Here is a 20909-nt window from a genome sequence, read left to right on the forward strand (position 1 = left end):
ATTGCATTCAGAGTTCCAGCTTCTCTCATAACTAAAGCGAACATGGATGGATAGAGAAAGATGGTGAGCGGAAACGACTGAGAAGAGTGAATGAGAAAGACAATGAGAATAAGAGACAGAAAGAGAACTACAATGCTTAGTATAATTTTACTAAGAACAAAATGATTTGTCAAATAAAATATAAAAACAAAACAATAAAAAACATTCAGAAAGTAAAACAGACGTAAAAGGAAAGAGCATAGGTGTCGCCCAGGACAACGTATCCCGGCAACCTCAACATGCACATCCATTTCCATGGTGACAGAGCAATACAGCCAGTCTTTCTATTAGTCTATGCCGCATTTTACAGGTTCACACACACACGTGTTCCGCGTTCCGAACAAGTGTTCATCCCAGGGAGAAGAAGAGTAGGAACCAGGATAGATGGAGTGGAGTCTTCATTCATTAACTAACTCCATCTCTCATCCTTCCTCACTCAAAGCCGAGATAAAAGTCTCTCTCCCACACTGCAGCGCCACGGTCATTCTCCGTCCATACGAGCACGTGTGTCTATGTAGGGTTGGGGGTGAGAACTGAAGAACTAGAGCTTATGGTAGGACTTCTTAAGGTAAGTGATTAGGTCATGTGTGGTGTAAGATATGTAAAAAAAAAAATGACTGTGGTGGGTTAGTGTAGACTGGAGAACATAAGTTAGTGATAGAATATGAAATGTGTGGGTGTGTGTTCAACTGCGGGAAAAGTTGCAGTGCGTGTGTGTGTGTTTCAGGGGTGTGGTGGGAGACTTAAGTCCTTGTCAGAATCGGTGTATGGACAGAAGGATGAGGAAGAAGACGAGTTGAGCTCCTCTCTGCAACACACCCTCCATCAGCCAATCAGATCTCAGCTCCTCCAAGACTTGCTGCAGTGGATGGCGCCACCTGAAGGACAGAGACAGGTCAGAAACTCCAAGCCAGAGTTGCGCGCACGCGCGTGTGTGTGTGTGTGTGTGTGTGTTACCTGCTATCTGGAGATATAGGTGTAGGTGCGTGAGGGGGACCGGCCCTCTGACTGTCCATTGGTCGACACGTTCAGGAAGTCCCAGATGAGGATGGTGTCGTCATGGGAACTGCTGATGATCTGGAACTCGTCAAACTGCAGCCGGAACACGCGCCCCGAGTGCTCCTGAAAAACACACACACATACCACGTAACGCCACGGTCTACAACAGACCAGGCATTAAAAGATTAAAGCACACAAAGATACTCACCACCAGTGTGCGCAGACACAAGGTGCTGGCTGGGGCTCGTGGGTCCAGGGCAGCTTGCAGGTCCCACACCTTGATTTTACTGCAGAGAGGAGACAAGGTCAGTAGAGAACAGCAGTGTGTGTGTGAATTGTAAAAAGACAATCTATAAACTCTGTGTGTGACTCACCCGTCATAGGCACCACTGACAATCCTCTTGTTGTCAAAGCGAATGCAGCGGACCAGTTCCTCATGACCTTCCAACACTCGCAAACACGCTCCACACTCAATATCCCATAACCTGGAAAGAAACAACACGTTCACACACACACATACAGTGCCTTCAGAAAAAGGTATTCACACCCTTTATTTAGGGCAAGCCTAAATAAGTTCAGGAGTAAAAAATKTGCTTAACAAGTCACATGAGCTGCATGGACTCACTGCTGTGCAATAATAGTGTTTAATAGGATTTTTTGAATGGCTACCTCTGTACCCCACACATACAATTACCTGTACGGTCCTCAGTCGAGAGGTGAAAGCACAGCTTCAACCAGAAACCTAATTTACATAAGTATTCCCACACATCAATACTTTGTGGAAGCACTTTGCCAGCGGTTACAGCTGAGTCTTTCTGGGTAAGTCTAAGAGCTTTCCACACCTGGATTGTGAAACATTTGCTCATTATTCTTATCAAAATGCTTCAAGTTCTGTCAAATTAGTTGTTGATCATTGCTAGACAACCATTTTCAGGTACTAATAGATTTAAGTCAAAACTAACTCAGGAACATTCACTGTCTTCTTGGTAAGCAACTCCAGCTTGTGGCTTTGTGTTTTAGGTTTTTGTCCAGCTGAAAGGTGAACTCATCTCCGTGTGTCTGGTGAAAGCAGACAACCAGGTTTTCCTCTAGGATTTTACCTGTGCTTAGCTCTATTCCGTGTCTTTTGATTATAAAAGTCCTTGCCAATGACAAGCATACCCATACTTGAGTAAAAGTAAAAGACACCTTAATAGAAAATGACAAGTAAAAGTGAGTCACCCAGTAAAATACTACTTGAGTAAAAGTCTAAAAAGTTTTTGGTTTTAAATATACTTAAGTATCAGAAGTATAAATCATTTCAAATTCCTTATATCAAGAAAACCAGACGGCACCATATATATATATTTTTTAAGATAGCTAGAGGCACACTCCAATACTCAGACATAATTTACAAACAAAGCATGTGTTCAGTGAGTCCATCAGATCAGAGGCAGTAAGGATGACCAGGGATGTTCTCTCGAGAAGTGTGTGAATTGGACCCTTTTCTTGTCCTGCTAAGCATTTGAGATGTAATGAGTACTTTTGGGTGTCAGGGAAAATGAGAGTAGAAAGTACATTATTTTCTTTAGGAATGTAGTGACGTAACATTAAAAGTTGTAAAAAATGTAAAACAGTCAAGTACAGATACCCTCCAAAAACTACTTTAGTAGTACTATCAAGTATTTTTTTACTTAATTACTTTACACCACTGCCCATAACATGATGCAGCCACAACCATGCATGAAAAAATGAAGTGGTACTCAGTGATATGTACATTTTAGTCATTTAGCAGATGCTCTTATCCAGAGCGACTTACAGTAGTGAGAGCAATTTCCCCCCCCATTCTGGTCCCCAGTGGGAATCAAACCCACAACCCTGGTGTTGCAAGCATCGTGCTCTACCAACTGAGCAACACAGGACACTGTAGGATTTGTCCCAAACAGAACGCTTTGTATTCAAGACATAAAGCTAATTTATTTGTCAAATTTTCTGCAGTTTTACTTTAGTGCCTTAACGCAAACAGGATGCATGTTTTGGAATATTTYTTTCTCTCTACAGGCTTTTCAGTCATTTAGGTTAGAATTGTGAAGTAACTACAAAAGTTGAATCATCCGTTTTTCCCTATCATATCCATTAAACTCTAAACATTTTTATTTTATTAAAGTCAACAGTGGCTAAGGCTGTGACAGTCTTGGAATTTGAGGTTACGGTAATTGGCCAGGCCCATGTACACCGTCATAACAGTTCAGGGGGAGGTCACAACTCTGTTTACATGGATATGTGTCCAAATAAAACCTATTTGAAACACTTCATTATCATCATGGCATGTAATTACTATTCAGGTTATTAATGATAAAAATTCAAATTAAAATCACAGAAGGCTGCTGAGGGGAGGACAGGTCATAATAATGTCTGGAATGGTATCAAACATGGTATCGTACTCATTAAACACATGGTTTCCGTTACAGCCATTACCATGAGCCAGTCCTCCCCAGTTAAGGTGCCAGCAGCCACCTGTGTTATAAATATTAAAATCAACAAATTAAGAAAGGCCAGGTTGGAGCGGGATCTGTAGCATTTTAGTATTGACAACACGAAGAGTCAAAATAAAGATATGGCTACCTTGTCCTCTACTGCATGGGAAAAATATATATATATATATATATAAATAAATAAAAATAGATCCTACTTCGATGCACAAAACCATTCAAACAAAGTCTGATGGGTTTTCCCCACTTTCCCCGAAATAGTACCATAATGTCACAAACCCTGCTGCTGCGGTCATTTGATGGCAGTGGCATATGTTCTTCAAAGAGAAGACGCCTTAATGAGAGAAATAATGTAGACTAAGCTACTGAAAATAGGCCTTTTACAAGATTAATTCATGACAGGGACGTTTTGATTCTTAAAGASACGGAGTCCAGACAAGCTACTTTAGGAAACTTTCTCAATTATGAAGTTGACAATCAATCATCAAAATAGAAACATGTCCATAGCCTATTTAAAATCAGCAACGCTGATTATGGAGGGGTAGGAGTGTTAGAAAGATTTTTTAAATACTGTTAGTAACATGCATACAACAAAACATTCTGAGAAGCACAGCTGGGCACGACACTACATTTGACATTTGCGAGAAGCAGGCCAGGTACTTCTATGCGTGCTCAGGCACATGCTCTCCATCAACATCAGGGGCGGCAGGTAGCCTAGTGGTTACAGCGTTGGACCAGTAACCAAAAAGGTTGCTGGATTAAATCCGAGAGCTGACAGGGTAAAAATATGTAATTCTGCCCCTGAACAAGGCAGTTAACCCACTGTTCCCTGGTACGCAGTCATTGTATATAAGAATTTGTTCTTAACTGACCTGCCTAGTTAAATAAAAGTTCAAGAAAAAAAATGTATTAACAGGGAAACCAAACACATGCTCACATGGAGCTCCTAAATGGTAAGACTTGTTACTCACAAGTGTAACAATAAACAATGTTTCCACTCCAAGAATGACAAATTACTGTATTTAATACAGGCAGAAATGACAGGGATTAACAGTAAATTGGCTGTTTTACAAACTGTAGGCTACCACAYGGGCATTCATAAAAATTAGGAGGGCGGCAATTCGTTTTTGTCTCGCCTAGGGCAGAATGTTGGCCAGGACCTGGGATGATCAGCGTTGATTAGTATATAAATGAAGAAAAGATTCTGTATAAAATTATACCACTCCAGGTTGGAGGATTGGTGCATTGTCCATTTGACATAACAGTGCATTACAGCCCTCAGTCAGAACAAATTTGTCAACTGCTGTTGAATAATTAATGAATAGTCAGACACACCCAAACTTTTTTACAAGACAGATTTATTCATTTACTAGCAAGCAATGAAAACAAAGTCCACATCTTTTTTTTTTTTTCTTTTTTTTAAAAACTGTAGTCCCATAACGCTCTACACCCCACCCCCCCTCCCCCCTCCCACATCTAGGGATTACCTGCTCGAGCATCAAAGAAAAGAGGAAAACGATCTAGAAAATTTGACAGACTAACCCCAAAACAATTGCTTATAATCGTTGGTAAAACTTCACCTAAGGGCGGTGTTATCTACATGAAAATAAAGTAAATCCGAAAATTGATGTAGGCTTATTAAAAAACGGTTTTGACGGTCATTTTATTTTCATGGTGGTCTTCATTCATAACCGTCAGTTACAGTTATTCAATTACTGTCACAGCCCTACCATTGGCCTCATGGTGAAATCACTGAGCGGTTTCCTTCCTCTCCGGCAACTGAGTTAGGAAGAACACCAGTATCTTGGTAGTGACTGGGTGTATTGATACACCATCCAAAATGTCTTTTTTATTTGTACCCATATACCAATWGGTTGCCTTCTCTGCGAGGCATTGGAAAATCTCCCTGGTCATTGTGGTTGAAATTCACTGCTCAAACAGATAAGTGTATGTGTGGGCTACAAAGATGAGGTTGTTGTTCAAAAATCCCACCTGTTCATTTAAATGCATTCCACGTAACTACCTCATGAAGCTGGTTGAGAGAATGCCAAGTGTGTGCAAAACTGTCATCAAGGCATGGGTGGCTACTTTGAAGAATATCATATATATTTTGGATTTGTTAAACACTTTTTTAGTTACTACATGATTCCATGTGTTATTTCATAGTTTTGATGTCTTCACTATTATTCTACGAYGTAGAAAATAGTAAAAATAAAGAAAAACCCTGGAATGAGTAGGTGTCCAAACTTTTGACTGGTACTGTATATGAACACCTGCTCTTTCCATGACACACTGACCTGCTGAATCCAGGTGAAAGCTATGATCCCTTATTGATGTCACTTGTTAAATCCACTTCAATCTCAGTGTAGATGAAAGGGACAGGTTACATGATTTTTAAGCCTCGAGACAATTGAGACATAGATTGAGAAAAGATTTAAGTGCCTTTGAACGGGGTATGGTAGTAGGTGCCAGGCGCACCGGTGTGTGTCAAGAACTGCAACACTGCTGGGTTTTTTGTGCACCCCACGTGTATCAAGAATTGTCCACAACCCAAAAGACACCCAGCCAACTTGACAACTGTGGGAAGCATTGGAGTCAACATGGGCCAGCATCCCTGTGGAACGCTTTTGACACCTTGTAGAGTCCATGCCCCTACGAATTGAGGCTGTTCAGAGATCAAAACGGGGGTGCAACTCAATGTTTTGTACACTGTGTGTGTGTGTCTATATCCACAGTGCATTCAGAAAGTATTCAGACCTCTCCCCTTTTTCCACATTGTTACGTTACAGCCTTATTCTAAAATGGATTCAATTAATTGTCCGTAGAGCTCTGAGACAGGATTGTGTCGAGGCACAGATCTGGGGAAGGGTACAAACATTTCTGCAGCATTGAAGGTCCACAAGAACACAGTGGCCTCCATTTTTAAATGGAGAAGTTTGGAACCACCAAGGCTCTCCCTCGAGCTAGCCGCCCAGCCAAACTGAGCAATCAGGTGAGAAGGGCCTTGGTCAGGGAGGTGACCAAGAACCCGATGGTCACTGACAGAGCTCTAGAGTTCCTCTGTGGAGACAGGGGATATCTTTCAGAAGGACAACCATCTCTGCAGCACTCCACCAATCAGGCCTTTATGGTAGTGGCCAGACGGAAGCCATTCCTCAGTAAAAAGGCACATGACAGCCCGCTTGGAGTTTGCCAAAAGGCACCTAATGACTCTCAGACCATGAGAAACAAGATGTCTGGTCTGATGAAACCAATATTGAACTCTTTGGCCTGAATGACAAACGTCACCTCTGGAGAAGACCTGGCACCAACCCTACGGTGAAGCATGGTGGTGGCAGCATTATGCTGTGGGTATGTTTTTCAGCGGCAGGGACCAGGAGACTAGTCGGGATTGAGGTAAAGATGAACGGAGCAAAGTTCTGAGAGATCGTTGCTGAAAACCTGCTCCAGAGCGCTCAAGACCTCAGACTGGTGCAAAGGTTCACCTTCCAACATGACAACGAACCTGAGCACACAGCCAAGCCAAGGCTTTGGGACAAGTCTCTGAATGTCTTTGAGTGGCCCAGCCAGAGCTCGGACTTGAAACCAATCGAACATCTCTGGAGACCAGAAAATAACTGCGCAGCAACGCTCCCCATCCAACCTGACAGAGCTTGAGAGGATCTGCAGAGAARAATGGGAGAAACTCCCCAAATACAGGTGTGCCAAGCTTGTGGCGTCATACCCAAGAAGACTSAAGGCTGTAATCGCTGCGAAAGGGGCTTCAACAAAGTACTGAGTAAAGGGTCTGAACACTTATGTAAATGTAATATTTAATTTTTAAATTGTAACACATCTGCACAAATTTCTGAAAACCTATTTTTGCTTTGTCATTAAGGAGTAGTGTATGTAGATTGAAGGGAAAAACAACAATTTAATCAATTTTAGAATACGGCTGTAAATTAACAAAAGGTGGAAAAAGTCAAGGGATCTGAATACCTTCCAAATGCACTAACTACCTGACACACAAACATCCTACAACGCACCATAAACCCAGTGAAACAAGATATCACAGACTGGCCGTGTGCAAATACCCATAATGTGTTCTAAATAGCAGGCATTTAGCATATGTGAAAATATAACGTTTTATAGTAAGAGAAATTGGAGGAAAAGAAACGTTGTGTGTTTTAAATGCCAGGATGTCATACTCGTTTCCACTTTTCATCTAGTACGGATTCACTGCATGCTATTAAGAAAATCACCTTTTCAGACCCATGTGTGATTGACAACAGCTGATAATCAAATAATGAACAAACGATGGGAAACGTCGCCATTGTGCATTAGCTAACGCATTATCAGTATGGGTGAGTCTAGTACGTAGATATTTATTGCTTACTGCATACGTCATTTCTGAACATTATGTTAGAAATAGGATGTAGGATGATTAGTACTGTAGTAGACAGGACAGATTTAGGACAGGGACAGTCTCCTACCGTATGGTGTTGTCTGAGGAGCCACTGACCACCAGTCTGTCTCTGTACTGCAGGCAGGCGATGCCTCGCTTGTGTCCGTTTAGCGTGCGCACAAACTCACACGTACTTGTGCTCCACACCTACAGGGGGCAGCAGAGAGAGAGAGGGGGACAGACATCAATATTCACAGGCAACGACTCCAATATCAAATCTTGTAGAGACAAGATATACCCAAGTGCACCCACATACACGCTAACACACTAGCCCCACATTTTATATCTCATGATCCACACACACACACACACCTCTCACCTTGATGGTGCGGTCCCCCGACGCCGACACAATGTATTTGTCGTCAAAATCGACCACGTTGACGGCGGCGCGGTGACCCACGAGGACCCGCCGGAGGCTGATGTCGGTGGGCGAGGCCATGTCCCACACAGCTATGGAACGGTCCTTGGAACACGTCACCATCAGMCCGTTGCAGAAGCGCAGGTGGAGCACCGCCTCGTTGTGATGGATCAGGGTGTTCAATACCTCACCCGACGTCACGTCCCACACCCTGGGTGAGCGAGGGAGACGGACAGAGGAGAAGGGGAGGGTGGAGGGAGATACGAAAAAAAGAGAAGGGAGGGAGGAGGAGAACGAGAAAAAAAAGGGGGGGGGGAATATTATAAAAAAGAAAGAATGAGACTGATTAACGAAAGCTCTGCTAAACAGACCGACGCGGCCAAGGCTGGACACTGCGCCGTCCCAGTCAACACACCCCACACTAGGGACCAGCCGTTAAGAGCGTTTTTATTGAGTTCCACTGTACGACAGGGAGGGGGGGGGATCAAACATACAAACTCAGAACACACACTGGAAAAGCTGAGACTCAAAGCCACAAACAAGTGCCCGTCAAGCCGTCGCTAAGGAAGTGAAGTCACATTTTCCTTGGATACCTCCCAGGGAGAGTGTGAAGTAATGAGTGTGTGAAGGTTGAGCTTCTGTGTGCAGCCTAGACTGGCATGGGCTGGCGCACACACACACACTCTCTCTCTCTCTCTCTCTCTCGCCTCAGGTTTGGACATTGTGTGACATTGAAAATGTTAACTAACTATATTGACTATCACAACTCTCTTACAGATAGGAAATCTAACAGCTAGCCTTATATTGGAAGGTGAGAAATGGTGACGATTTAATTTAAATATCAATCTCTTCCCTGTGTACTAGAGTGTGTGTGTAGCTTCTGTGTGTAGCTACAGAAGATAGGGTGAAGTACTGATTATTTCCACAAGAGTGGTAGAGAGAGACTGGCATTCACAAATGATATAGCTCCTGCATCAAAGAGATGGCTGGGCAACAGTTTAGCACTCCTCAACTAGCTATAAATAAATGAGCAGACAGGGCAGGATGGTTTCATATATAGATAGACCACAGACAGATCTCAAAGCAGAGAGAGAAGGCTCTATGTTTGGCTGCTCGGAGGGTTGGCTGGTGTGAGAGTCAGAAGTGACAGTGATCCAATGGCTGTGGAGTGTATTGGGCGAATCCAAGACAGATGTGGAGATGGTTGGCTATCCTGACCATGACAACTTTTTAGTCACGTTTCTAGGACGACAATGTCCATTCTAGATGTATTTCTATCATCATCTATACTTTTTCCACATTTTGTTCCGTTACAGCCTTATTCTAAAATGAATGAAATACAAATAAATCCTCAGCAATTTACACACAATACTCCATAATTGACAGTGAAAACAAGTTAAGACATTGTTGCAAATGTATCAACAACAACAAAAAATWGCTTATTTACTTAAGTATTCAGATCCTTTGCTATGAAAATCAAAATTGAGCTCAGGTGCATCCTGTTTCCATTGATCATCCTTGAGATGTTTCTACAACTTGATTGGAGCCCACCTGTGGTAAATTCAATTGATTGGACATGATTTGGAAAGGCACAAACCGGTCTATATAAGTAGACAGGTCAGAGCAAAAACCAAGCAATGAGGTCAAAGGAATTGTCCGTAGGGCTGCGAGACAGGATTGTATCAAGGCACAGATCTSGGGAAGGGTACCAAAACATTTCTGCAGCATTGAAGGGCCCCAAAAACACAGTGGCCTCCATCATTCKTMAATGGAAGAAGTTTGGAACCACCAAGACTCCTCCTAGAKCTGGCCGCYYGGCCAAACTGAGCAATCTGGGAAGAAGGGCCTTGGTCAGGGAGGTGACCAAGAACCCGATTGTCACTGACAGAGCGTCAGAGTTCCTCCGTGGAGATCGGGGAATCTTCCAGAAAGACAACCATCTCTGCAGCACTCCACCAATCAGACAAAGATTATCAGAGAAAAGTACAGCGAAATCCTTGATGAAAACCTGCTCCAGAGTGCTCAGGACCTCAGACTGGGGTGAAGGTTCACCTTCCAACAGGACAACGACCCTAAGCACACAGCCAAGACAACACAGGAGTGGCTTCTACAAGTCTCTGAATGTCCATGAGTGGCCCAGTCAGAGCCCGGACTTGAACCCGAGCGAACATCTCTGGAGACCTGAAAATAGCTGTGCAGCGACGCTCCCCATCCAACCTGACAGAGCTTGAGAGGATCTGCAGAGAAGAATGGGAGAAACTCCCCAAATACAGGTGTGCTAAGCTGGTAGCGTCATACCGAAGAAGACTCTTTGCTGTAATCGATGCCAAAGCTGCTTCAACAAAGTAATGAGTAAAGGGTCTGAATACTTATGTATTCTAAAAACCTGTTTTGCTTTGTCATTATGGGATATTGTGTGTAGATTGATGAGGGGAAAAAACAGTTTCAGCAATTTTAGAATAAGGCTGTAACATAACAAAATGTGGGAAAGGTCAAGGGGTCTGAGTACTTTCCAAAGGCACTGCAGGGTTGCATTTGGACACTGTGGGTTTTACACTGTGACATACCGGGTGGCTAAAGCAGTCGGTAATATACCGACATAGATGGCAGTGTAAGGTTGTCCCCCCAAACGGCACCCTATTCCATATATGGTAGTGTACTACTTTTGGACCAGAGCCCCATCGGTCCTGGTGAAAACTAGTGCACTGCATGGGATATAGGGTTGCATTTGGACAAAGCCTGTGCGTGTGTGTGTGTCTGTATATATATAAAATCACTGTGTCATACCTGACAGTGGAGTCGGAGGAACCAGTGACTATGACTCTCTCATCATACTGCAGACACAACACTGACCCTGTATGACCTGTCAGGATCTTCAGACACTCCAGAGACTGCTTGTCCCAGATCTACACAGATAGAGGGAGGAGGAGATGGCAGGAGAGAGAGAGAGAGTAGAAAAAGAAAGATGAGTTAGCACGAGGAAGGGAGAGAAAGCGAGCAGGAGCAGATGTGGGTCAGGGTAAGCTGGTCTCAGTATTGTTCATGCCCCATTTCCATGCAGTGTGGAGGGATCCCTGTGTACTAGAGCACTGGAGATGGACAGGCTAGCCCTTTCCTCCCTCCTCCCCCTCATTCTCCAGGCCAGACAGATGAGTGGAACACACAGAGGGTGGGCAAATGACTCATTTCATCCTTTAATTCATGTCTTTCCTTTGAGATACAGACAGCTGTTGTTTCACATCAAAGGCATAGTCTGCAATAACATGATTAATCCATTTCGACCCGTCCAAAAACACAAGTACACTCACGCACCTTTATGGAGTTGTCTCTCAGGCCGCTGATGATTTTATCGTCGTCGTACTGGAGGCAGTAGACTCCTTTACTGTTCTCTGACCGACACTGGATCCTCTGCAGGTTGTGTCTGCCACACCGCCAGTTAGCCTCGATAGTCTATACACACACAGGAGAGCAGAGAGGGGGTAGAGGTGAGGAGAGCAGAGAGGTGAGGAGAGCAGAGAGGGGGTAGAGGTGAGGAGAGCAGAGAGGGCATTGGCAGGTAGTGGGAAGGAGAGAGAGAGATCTCAAGAGGAAACACACAGACAATAGGGGGATAGAAGAAAACAGAGAAAAGAGTGGATATATGAGGGAGGAAAAACACATTGGATGGGGGAAAAAGAGCAACGATGGGTGAGACCAAAATAGATCCCTTCATCTAAAGTATTAATCAACCTTATTGATTRTTTTTAAATCACGCCCACGGTMTATAGACACAGAACGCRTCCTCCCCAAATGGCACCCTATTCCCTACATAAGGTCACCAGAGCCCTGGTCAAAAGTAGTGCACTAAATAGGGAGCCATTTGAGACATAGCCACCGCCTGAAGGGCAAGGTTTTTTTGTGGACAGAACTACAGTCTAACCTCTATGTCCTGGATGATCTTGGGGTACAGGGAGTGGTAGTAGGAGTTGGGCGGGACCTCTGTCGTTCGGTTCTTGAACAGATACTTCTCCCTGAGATGATGGACAGAACAATAAGCCAATGAGAAATCAATCTTCAGAACTTCCCTATTCCGTGTGTCTCCGTCTCCAGTAGCTCGACGAGCGTTCGTGTTCATGCTCACCACTGGTGCCTCTCGGACAGGCCTTTCCAGAGGGGGTCTGTGCGGACCATGCGTTCTATGAGTTTCTTCCAGAGCATGCCCTCAGAGATCACCCTCTGCCACTCCTTACACACCAGCTCCGCGGAGCACAGAGACTGCGCGTCCAGGAACGACAGGATGTTCTCTGCTATGTGGTCCAGACCCTGGGCTAGAGAGAGGAAGCGAGAGAGATGGGGTGTAACTGTTTGTTGGGTGTGTGAGCATGGTGTGTGAAGGAGTGCAAAAGTGTGTGGAAGATGGAGCTCTGCTACCTAACACTAGACACCAGCTTAGGGGCCGGGCAGCTCCGTTTTTTTGGGTCAATTTCTAGGTTACGGGCTGGGCTCTGCCATCAGTAACATTTTGAAGTTGAGCCATTCGCTCGTCATCTGCTGTGTAGTAGCCTACAGTCATACCTGCCTAACATGGTGCCAGAAGTGCTTTAACCTCGTCAAACATTAGACCAAAATATTGTCCGCGTCGACAGGAGAGATGTTGTCACAGGAAATAATAACGTTCCCGGAGATCAAAGTGACGAAAAGTAGTTAGCTAGCGGCTAACTGCTCTCTCACGTCTCGTCATTGAGCAGCCCAAGGCGGAGCCGTTGCTATGGATACTCAGACAGGATGTGCATGCAACAGTGAAGGGAGGGGGAGAACAGACAGAGACCAGAAGCGAATTGAGGGAAGTTATTTCTAATTTTGGGTTGGGACCGGGCTGGGCCTTAAATTAGGCAGAAGCAAATCGGGCCTGGGTAGGGTCTGAACGTCACGGGCATTCGTTGGGCTCAGACTTAAAATGCATTCCTGTGCTGGACTCCAGCGGAAGCATCCAAAAGAAGTTGTGAACGTGTGTACGCGCGGGTGAGAAAGCGTGTCCGGAAAAGAAGTTAAAGGGTGTGTATGGTTGTGGCAGTCACGAAATTGTCAGCCGGTGATTGTCAAGCAAATGACTGGGTCGGTCTCACGGTAATTGACCGTTATTTAACATTAACACATTTAGCATGTCCTGGCTTCCACACAGCCTCCAAGCCACTGATGCAGACCTTTGAAACATCTACATTTTTTWWAAAGTCTCACAAAACCATGTAATATAGCCTACACCTTCACAACGAATCCATTATTTATTTTAGACGGGTCTAAAGCATGATATGAAGAAAATGTAGTCTATTACAGAAGAACAGAATAGCGTACTCTGAGTTGTCCTTATGTTAGGTCCTGATGTGGCAATGCCAAATGGCTGTGGGCTACACTAGTTCATTTGGCAGACAAGATYTGCTTACAATTCCATGTCATTATTTTATGACGAGTACAATTGAACAAAGCTGGATGAAATAGAAAGTATATTTTCTCCAAAAGATTTGAGGGAGCGCGCCCATGCGGCTATTCTGTGTCGAACGGTAAAGAAACAGRTATGCTTCATTTTAAGTTATTGCATTTAGTTATTCAACAAACGTTGGGCATGACGTTTCGATTTTTAATACATTGTAAGGCTGCATGATGACACTAATGATGATTTGAAAAAAGTTGCTTGAAAGACATGAGGATTGCTTTGTTTTTTCATCAGGCTGTACACACTTCAATAATCTCTCATTCACAATTTGACAAGCACTTGATAATATCTACAATTTCATGGTGGCATCCCCTTTGTGTGGCCGTAATGCACCCTAAAACAGTCTGCACGCGTCCTTATCCAATTCCAAAGGTGCATATTGAAAATATTGGAAGAACTGTCCACATTTACTTATCGTCAGCCAACAAGATGAACAGCAAAAGCACTAGCCTATGTCAATCAACTATCCCCCATAGTACAAAAGTCAACCTATTCTATTCTGTGTGAGAAATAAATATTTCAAACAGTCGGGGACAGTTATGGGATGCGATAGATCAAAAAATAAATACATTTTTCTTTTATATGATAGTGGTTGATTTACTCAATGTGCCTGATGCAACAGATCAGAATGTTTAGCTTAAAATGTTGATAAACCGTTAGGCTATTTCTTCACATTAGAAGTGCAGCAATGCGTACATGGTAGTAGGATATAAGAGCGAATGTTCCATTAGCGGGAAAACACCGTTATCAAAAGTGACCGCAAATGCAATTATGCATGTAATCCTTTTTATAAAAGGTGCATTTTTAATGGTGAAAATTATCTTCCCCAAACGTGAAACTCATGCGCTGCTTATATATGCCAGTTAGGCTCTTAACCGACTTGCCAAAACGATAGTTTGTTAACAAGAAATTTGTAGAGTGGTTGAAAAACAAGTTTTAATGACTCCCAACTTAAGTGTATGTAAACCTCCGACTTCAACTGTATGTGGGAACTCCTTCAAGACTATTGGAAAAGCATTCCAGGTGAAGCTGGTTGAGAGAACGCCAAGAGTGTGCAAAGCTGTCATCAAGGCAAAGGGTGGCTAATTCGAAGAATCTAAAATATATTTAGATTTGTTAACTATTCTACAATGTAGAAAACAGTAAATATAAAGAAAAACCCTTGCATGAGTAGGTGTCCAAAATTATGACTGGCACTGTATGTGTGAAATTTGTTTTCACTTAGAATGGACCATTATCACCCACCTGTATCAAAACAGGGGCAGCGGGAAATAAATACATATCATCTATGCACTTAAATAGCGAATGGAGGACGCTTTTCCCCATGGTTTATTTTCATGCCAGCCAGGTAGGCTACACTCCGGTTGTAAATATAAGCAATGTGCTTAATATTAGTAAAGTTCAGGAATAAATATAGTAGGCCTGCCTATAGAAAGCTGAACCACAGCTTTTTAGTAGAGGCCATCACTCTGTTTTCTCACGCAATTGCATTGCTTATTGAAATGTTGCACAACATGAGCTCATGGGCTCTCATGAAGTGTTTGATTAGATTTTCAATAACATTTGCATTGATGTCAGAATGATTAGAGGGACAATAGAGTGCCAGGCAGTTAGCAAGTTTGGTAGGCTACCCAATGACCATGAGCAGGCATCAGAACTTGAAGACAAATTACCGTGACTAAACAGTCACGTGGAATTTGACTGCCTTCATGACTTGTGACCGCCGGCGTGGCGGTGTTACGTTCACCTCAACAACCCTAGGTGTGTGTGTTACCTGGCAGTGCTGTGATGAAGTCTCGTTGGAGCATGGGTTTGAGGTAGGTGTTGATGTGGCCGTGTTGGTAGTGGCACATTCGGGAGATGAGGTGTTCTACAAACTCCACTTGGTCAGTCTCGGACCACTGGTCAAACAGGGCGATGCAGTGCGCCTTCTCCTTGTYGTTGCCCCCCTCCGACGGGCGCTTACGAGAGCCCGTCATCACAGGACCGTTACTAAGCTGAGAGGGAGAGGACAGAGTTATACACACACACGGCACTACGGGTTCCATTCCCACTGAAATTGCCATAACTTAAGTGCCTTTTCCAAGGACAATTGACACATTTTACGATGTAATATCGCTCAGATATATTACAGATTCCACACCCTCATAATCCACCTACACACACCTTGGTGAGAACTGTGGTCTTCTTTGGCGAGAGGTCGTCTACGTGGTTCTGAGACTCCATGACTGATGTGTTCTGTATGAAGAGACAAGAACACGGGGAATGAATGGTTAGAGCTCATTTGGTGTCTGTTAAGAAAAGGTAAATGAACACAAATGTGCAAAATGGTAGCAGAATGCAGAGTACAATGGCACACACACACACACACACACACGGCTAGCTAATAATGTAAGAAAGGTGATCTCTATCTCCTCTCCCTGTGATGTGCAGTCTGGACAGGAAATTAAACAGGAGTATGTGGGTATGGCTACTAGACAAACCCTGCAGTAATGAAACCATAATCTGATAGTACACAGCCCTCCAACACAGACAGTTWGCATTTCAAATGGCACCCTATTCTCAACTACGTACTACTTTGGGTCAAAAGCACAACACCGCATAGGGAATAGGGTGTCATTTGGGATGCAGCCACAAACAGTGGGAGAATGCTGGGAGGAGTACTGTTAAAAGGTTGAACCAGACGGGCTCCCTCTCCCATTTAAAACGTTAACAGATACACACACAGCCCGTGCTTGTTATATGTCTGTGTCAGCCACACACACTTCACCTGACACTGTCACAGATTATTGAGAACCCTGTCCAGATGTGTATGGACGTATGTAGAAGAGAAACACAAGGGACTTCCTCAGATGGCCTACAGTAGCATATCTCCACTATTTGATCTGCAAAAATGAAACTGATATTGCACTGGATCATTTGTCGCTCTTCAACGGAGAGACTGACAGACCAATAGTAACAAGTCAAGTACACAAACAGATGGGTACACAGACAAGGTCAGGGGTCAAGGCTGATGCGGACACTAGTGTTCATGCAGCAGTGCCATACAGAGCAGACAAACTAACAGACAGAGACAGACAGAGCAAGCCTAGGGACAGGCTGCCAGAGACAGCGAGCATACCATGGCGCCCCTCACATCCCCCCCCTAACACAGGCAGGGCGGAGGTTCCTAGACCATCCCCTGCCCAACACACCTCCAGGCAACCTAGCACTGCACCCCAGGCGACATGCTCTGGTAGCCTCTCCTTCCTTTCACCCCAGCCAGCAGCGACCCCAACTCTGCCCATCTAATTCAGATTAACTAGACAACTCTTGTAAAGTAAACTGGGGAACTTTTGTCAGAACTTAAAAATATAAATCCCAAACTTTAGAGTAGGGAGGGAGAGACTTAGTCTAGCTATCTAGAGCTTTACTTTCACAAGACCTAGCTAGGTTTGGCCAGGCTTGATACAATCCTGTTCCTGTGATTCACGGGTTAGCCTATTATGCTATCTTTGATCGAAGTTTGGTCTTGGTGTCACTTCAGCTTTGACCAAAACAACTTTTTACCAAGGAAAGAGGGAGGCATCTTTCAGGCGTGCTTGTCTGTATTGATCAACCCTTTTCTAGAAGGCTAAATATGAACTTGAGCCAGATGTCAGATATCCTGTAAGCTGGGCTGGAGAGAGAAGCATATTTTTGGGAGGAAGAGGCGGGAAGGCAAGGGGGCCTGGGGAGGGTGCAGTACACAGTTCATGGTGTGGTAAGAGGCTGGGGGGGGGCAATAGGTAGGTCAGAATTAAGAGGAGAGAGTAGCAGAACCTGGTTGTGTGCCCGGGTGGAGGGGATGCTCTGCAGGCACCTGAGTGCACACAAACTCTCTGCCACCGAGGAGCAGCCCAGCCAGAGAGAGCGAGGCACAGAGCACTGTGTGAGAGAAGGAGAGATAGGAAGAGGAATGAAAGGAGAGAAAAGAGGCATGAGACAGGGATGGGAGAGAAAGGATGGGAAGAGAGAGAATGAGGAAGAGATGAGTGAACAAGAGAGATGAGGGGGGGAGGAAAGGAGTTGAAGAGGTAGAGGATAGATGAGTAGCAGGAGGAAGATGAAGAATATACATAGACAAAAAGGAGTGGAAGAAATGGGCGAAATGTGGAGGGAAGACAAATATGACCAAACAGAATAGGAAAGAGTAAAGAACAGATTGGTGTGCGTAACCAAACCAGTGTTCGTGAAGATGAGAAGAGAAGGTGGGTTGGGGTAGTGAGGGGAAAAACCAGTATTAGAGCTACACGCACATTTGCACAGTGAGCGCAGAAACACATACTTACACACACAAGGCATAGACAGACACACAAAAGCATTGTTAGATATATGAAGTGGATGGGGATAGGAAGAGAAGTTGGAGGGACGAGTCCGCAACGGACACTTCGTCAATTTTAAGGCCTTTGATTTTTGCTAATGCCCCGCCCTCTGTTCTTCCATCCTCACACTATGGAAGTGGTTAGTGATTTACATAGGGTCAAAATACACAGACACACATAAAATAATCTATTACAAACATAACATATGTACATTGTCAATTCAGTCCAAGTAGGCTATCTAATGGGACTGTCTAATATAGCCTAGGTTGGGGAAAGGGTACACAGGGAAGGGAAGAGGGTAACTGGAACAGAAACATGACATGTATCCTAGCTCAAGATCAATGTAGTTTACTTGCARGGTGGTTGTGTTGATATAGGTTTAGTCAATGTCAAATAAGGCTTACCATTGAGCTTAGTAATGGTTTAAAGAGGAGTATGACTGACCTAATAGGACGAGGGAAAACTCAATTGAAGTCTTGACAGGCTCATTAGCTAGTTACAGGTGAATCACCTAGAGATTTCGGATTCAGTGTGAAAATAATGGCATCATTGCTGCGGTGTGAGGAGCGAGTCTGGTTATGTGGAATTTAACTTTGCCAAAACAAACAGTGCCGGCTGAGGATTGTTGTGCTGGCTGAAACCAAATCGGTTCCTTTTTTAACAAACAATTTTATTGTAATTATCAGGCTTACTGTAGAGATCTGTTTCCTGCTACTAGTTACCAACACTGAAATATTATTCTAATGTTAGCCAATTGACAGTCTTGACAGGCAGATGTCCTTTTTGATAGACGACATCGGACCWACAAGTAGTAACGTTAAAACGTGCAAGGTAGAACTCTGGGCAAGCAGCTAGCCATCACCCCAAAATCTGATACATTGGCTTTTGGACTGGTCAGGTGGCTWGTCCAATCTAGCTAACGTTACCTATAAGTCTGCGAGCTAAGTAACGTTACCTTGGTAAACTGAAGAATGAAAAGATGGAAAACCCAAGTACAACAGTTTGTTACAAATGTCAGCTGTCCAAATCAAGTAAATTACAATTATTTATGCATCACAATGTCACGGTGCCCAACTATTTGTTGCTTAACTAACTAATAACTCGTTAGCAATGAAAATACCCCTCGCGAGTTAATGTTGTGCACTTCCTTCTACGCAGCTTTAGAAACATGAACACGCACACCAGAAGAACATTCAGAAATTCACATGGAAGGGTGTGGGCAACATTTAATTGTCTTTATCAGACTTGAATATGTATTTCTGTAGTTATCCAGCTAACGAGCCAGGTACGTTGTGTCCAAAGTTAGCAGGCTAGTTAGCTAACTAGCTGTGACACACAGGGCCGAGTGGCGCAGCGTCACCGCAGCCAAAAGCTACACCGAAATCCGTGACTTTATTCAGCGGACGCCTTGCAGAAACCATTCGACTATTTTACATGAGGTTACRGATTCAATTTGGCCATTGCAAAAATCATGGACTATCCTGTCACATTTACTAATAGGTTTCGACGACCTAGTCAGTCGCTGCACCAGGACCCTCAAAGAAAAATATCAATGTTTCAGGCCCTCCCTCTTTTTCTAGTTCCCCTTCCTTTTTCCTCCAACTCTCCCGACCGTCGGTTCGGGTTGGTACCATGTTCGGCCTTCGATTCAAGCCTCTATGGCTCCTTTTCGTTCCCAATAGCGACCTAGGGGGTCAATGTCACCAAAGCTTACCATTAATTCCAACGTTTTGTCCTCAATCTCTGGCTCCATGTTGTTGGTCACCCCGAAACTCGGCTGTGAAAATGGAAACCAAASACTGCGTCGGCGGCTGCAAATGCAGAGACGTCATTCACTTCGYTCAGCCACAGCTTGGCAGGGCTGTTTAGTGGGGGTAAGGCCACCCCCCCCTCGTGAATCCGACACTCTTGACTGGCCAAGCTCTGCTAGAGGCGTGCCTTAACTGGCTTGCCCCACATTGATTGGCTTGTCTGCTATCAAGGCATTCCCCTAACAGAAGGCCAAATGTTTGAAGATGCTGCCATTCTGAGAAACACATCAAAACTATACCACTCATCACTTTTAGAACGATACAAAATATGCTTTCTATGAGTCTCAGAGATGACTCGAGTCATATGTTAACATAGTACATAAAGGAATATGACGAGCAAGCAAGCAAAACCTATTTTGCAGTACTTCTAATATAACACTGTAAATTAATGTAGACACTAGTATACAAGCACCAGATAATTTGAAGACTGACAAGTGGATATAGAACGGCTAAAATGACATCAAGGGATGCATCTCTTCGAACAGGGATCTTTAGGCCAAGATGGGCTCATGAGTGGCGCAGCGGTCTAAGGCACTGAACCTCAGTGCTTGGTGCGTCACTAGACACCCTGGTTCGATTCCAACGTGATTGGGAGTCCCTTAGCCTCGTCCGGGTTTGGCCATCATAAATAAGAATTTGTGCTTAACCGACTTGCCTAGTTAAATAATGATTAAAATAAAAACAATTAAATGAGCAATGTGTGGGCAAATGTATTTGTGACAAATGGTGTAGAATGTGTTTCTCCCGAATTACACATTCTCCTTACCTTTTTGATAGCAATTGATTTGAGTCTTTAAAAACCTGACCAGTGAATCTACCTCTAAGGTCCTCATTGATTAGAATTTAGTATCCTTACTTTCCACACCAAATAAAATACATGCACCATGATGATCATTACAGCAAAACAATTCAGACATTCTACAGTCACACTCATTGGTGGTTATTGGCCAAAGAAACCTTTCATTGGTGGGGAA

General features: G+C 43.9%; 1 protein-coding gene across 2 annotated transcripts; it reads right to left on the reverse strand.

Moving 5' to 3' along the window:
* Window positions 1-642: 642 nt before the first annotated feature.
* Window positions 643-19963, reverse strand: fbxw11a (F-box and WD repeat domain containing 11a). Of its 2 annotated transcripts, XM_023989757.3 has the most exons (14): window positions 19839-19963; window positions 17583-17687; window positions 15948-16019; window positions 15556-15778; window positions 12432-12618; window positions 12231-12321; window positions 11624-11761; window positions 11099-11217; window positions 8273-8522; window positions 7982-8100; window positions 1413-1523; window positions 1247-1325; window positions 997-1161; window positions 643-917 (listed from the first exon to the last, which is right to left on the reverse strand). In XM_023989757.3, exons 1-13 carry the CDS (start codon window positions 19875-19877, stop codon window positions 1000-1002), a joined length of 1695 nt encoding a protein of 564 aa, XP_023845525.1. In that variant the 5' UTR covers window positions 19878-19963; the 3' UTR covers window positions 643-917; window positions 997-999. The 2 variants fall into 2 exon arrangements, with proteins under 2 accessions (XP_023845525.1, XP_023845526.1); XM_023989758.3 differs by lacking the exon at window positions 17583-17687.
* Between the last annotated feature and the right edge of the window lie 946 nt (window positions 19964-20909).

The sequence above is a fragment of the Salvelinus sp. IW2-2015 genome, linkage group LG6.2 (genome assembly GCF_002910315.2).
Source record: "Salvelinus sp. IW2-2015 linkage group LG6.2, ASM291031v2, whole genome shotgun sequence".
NCBI lineage: Eukaryota > Metazoa > Chordata > Actinopteri > Salmoniformes > Salmonidae > Salvelinus > Salvelinus sp. IW2-2015.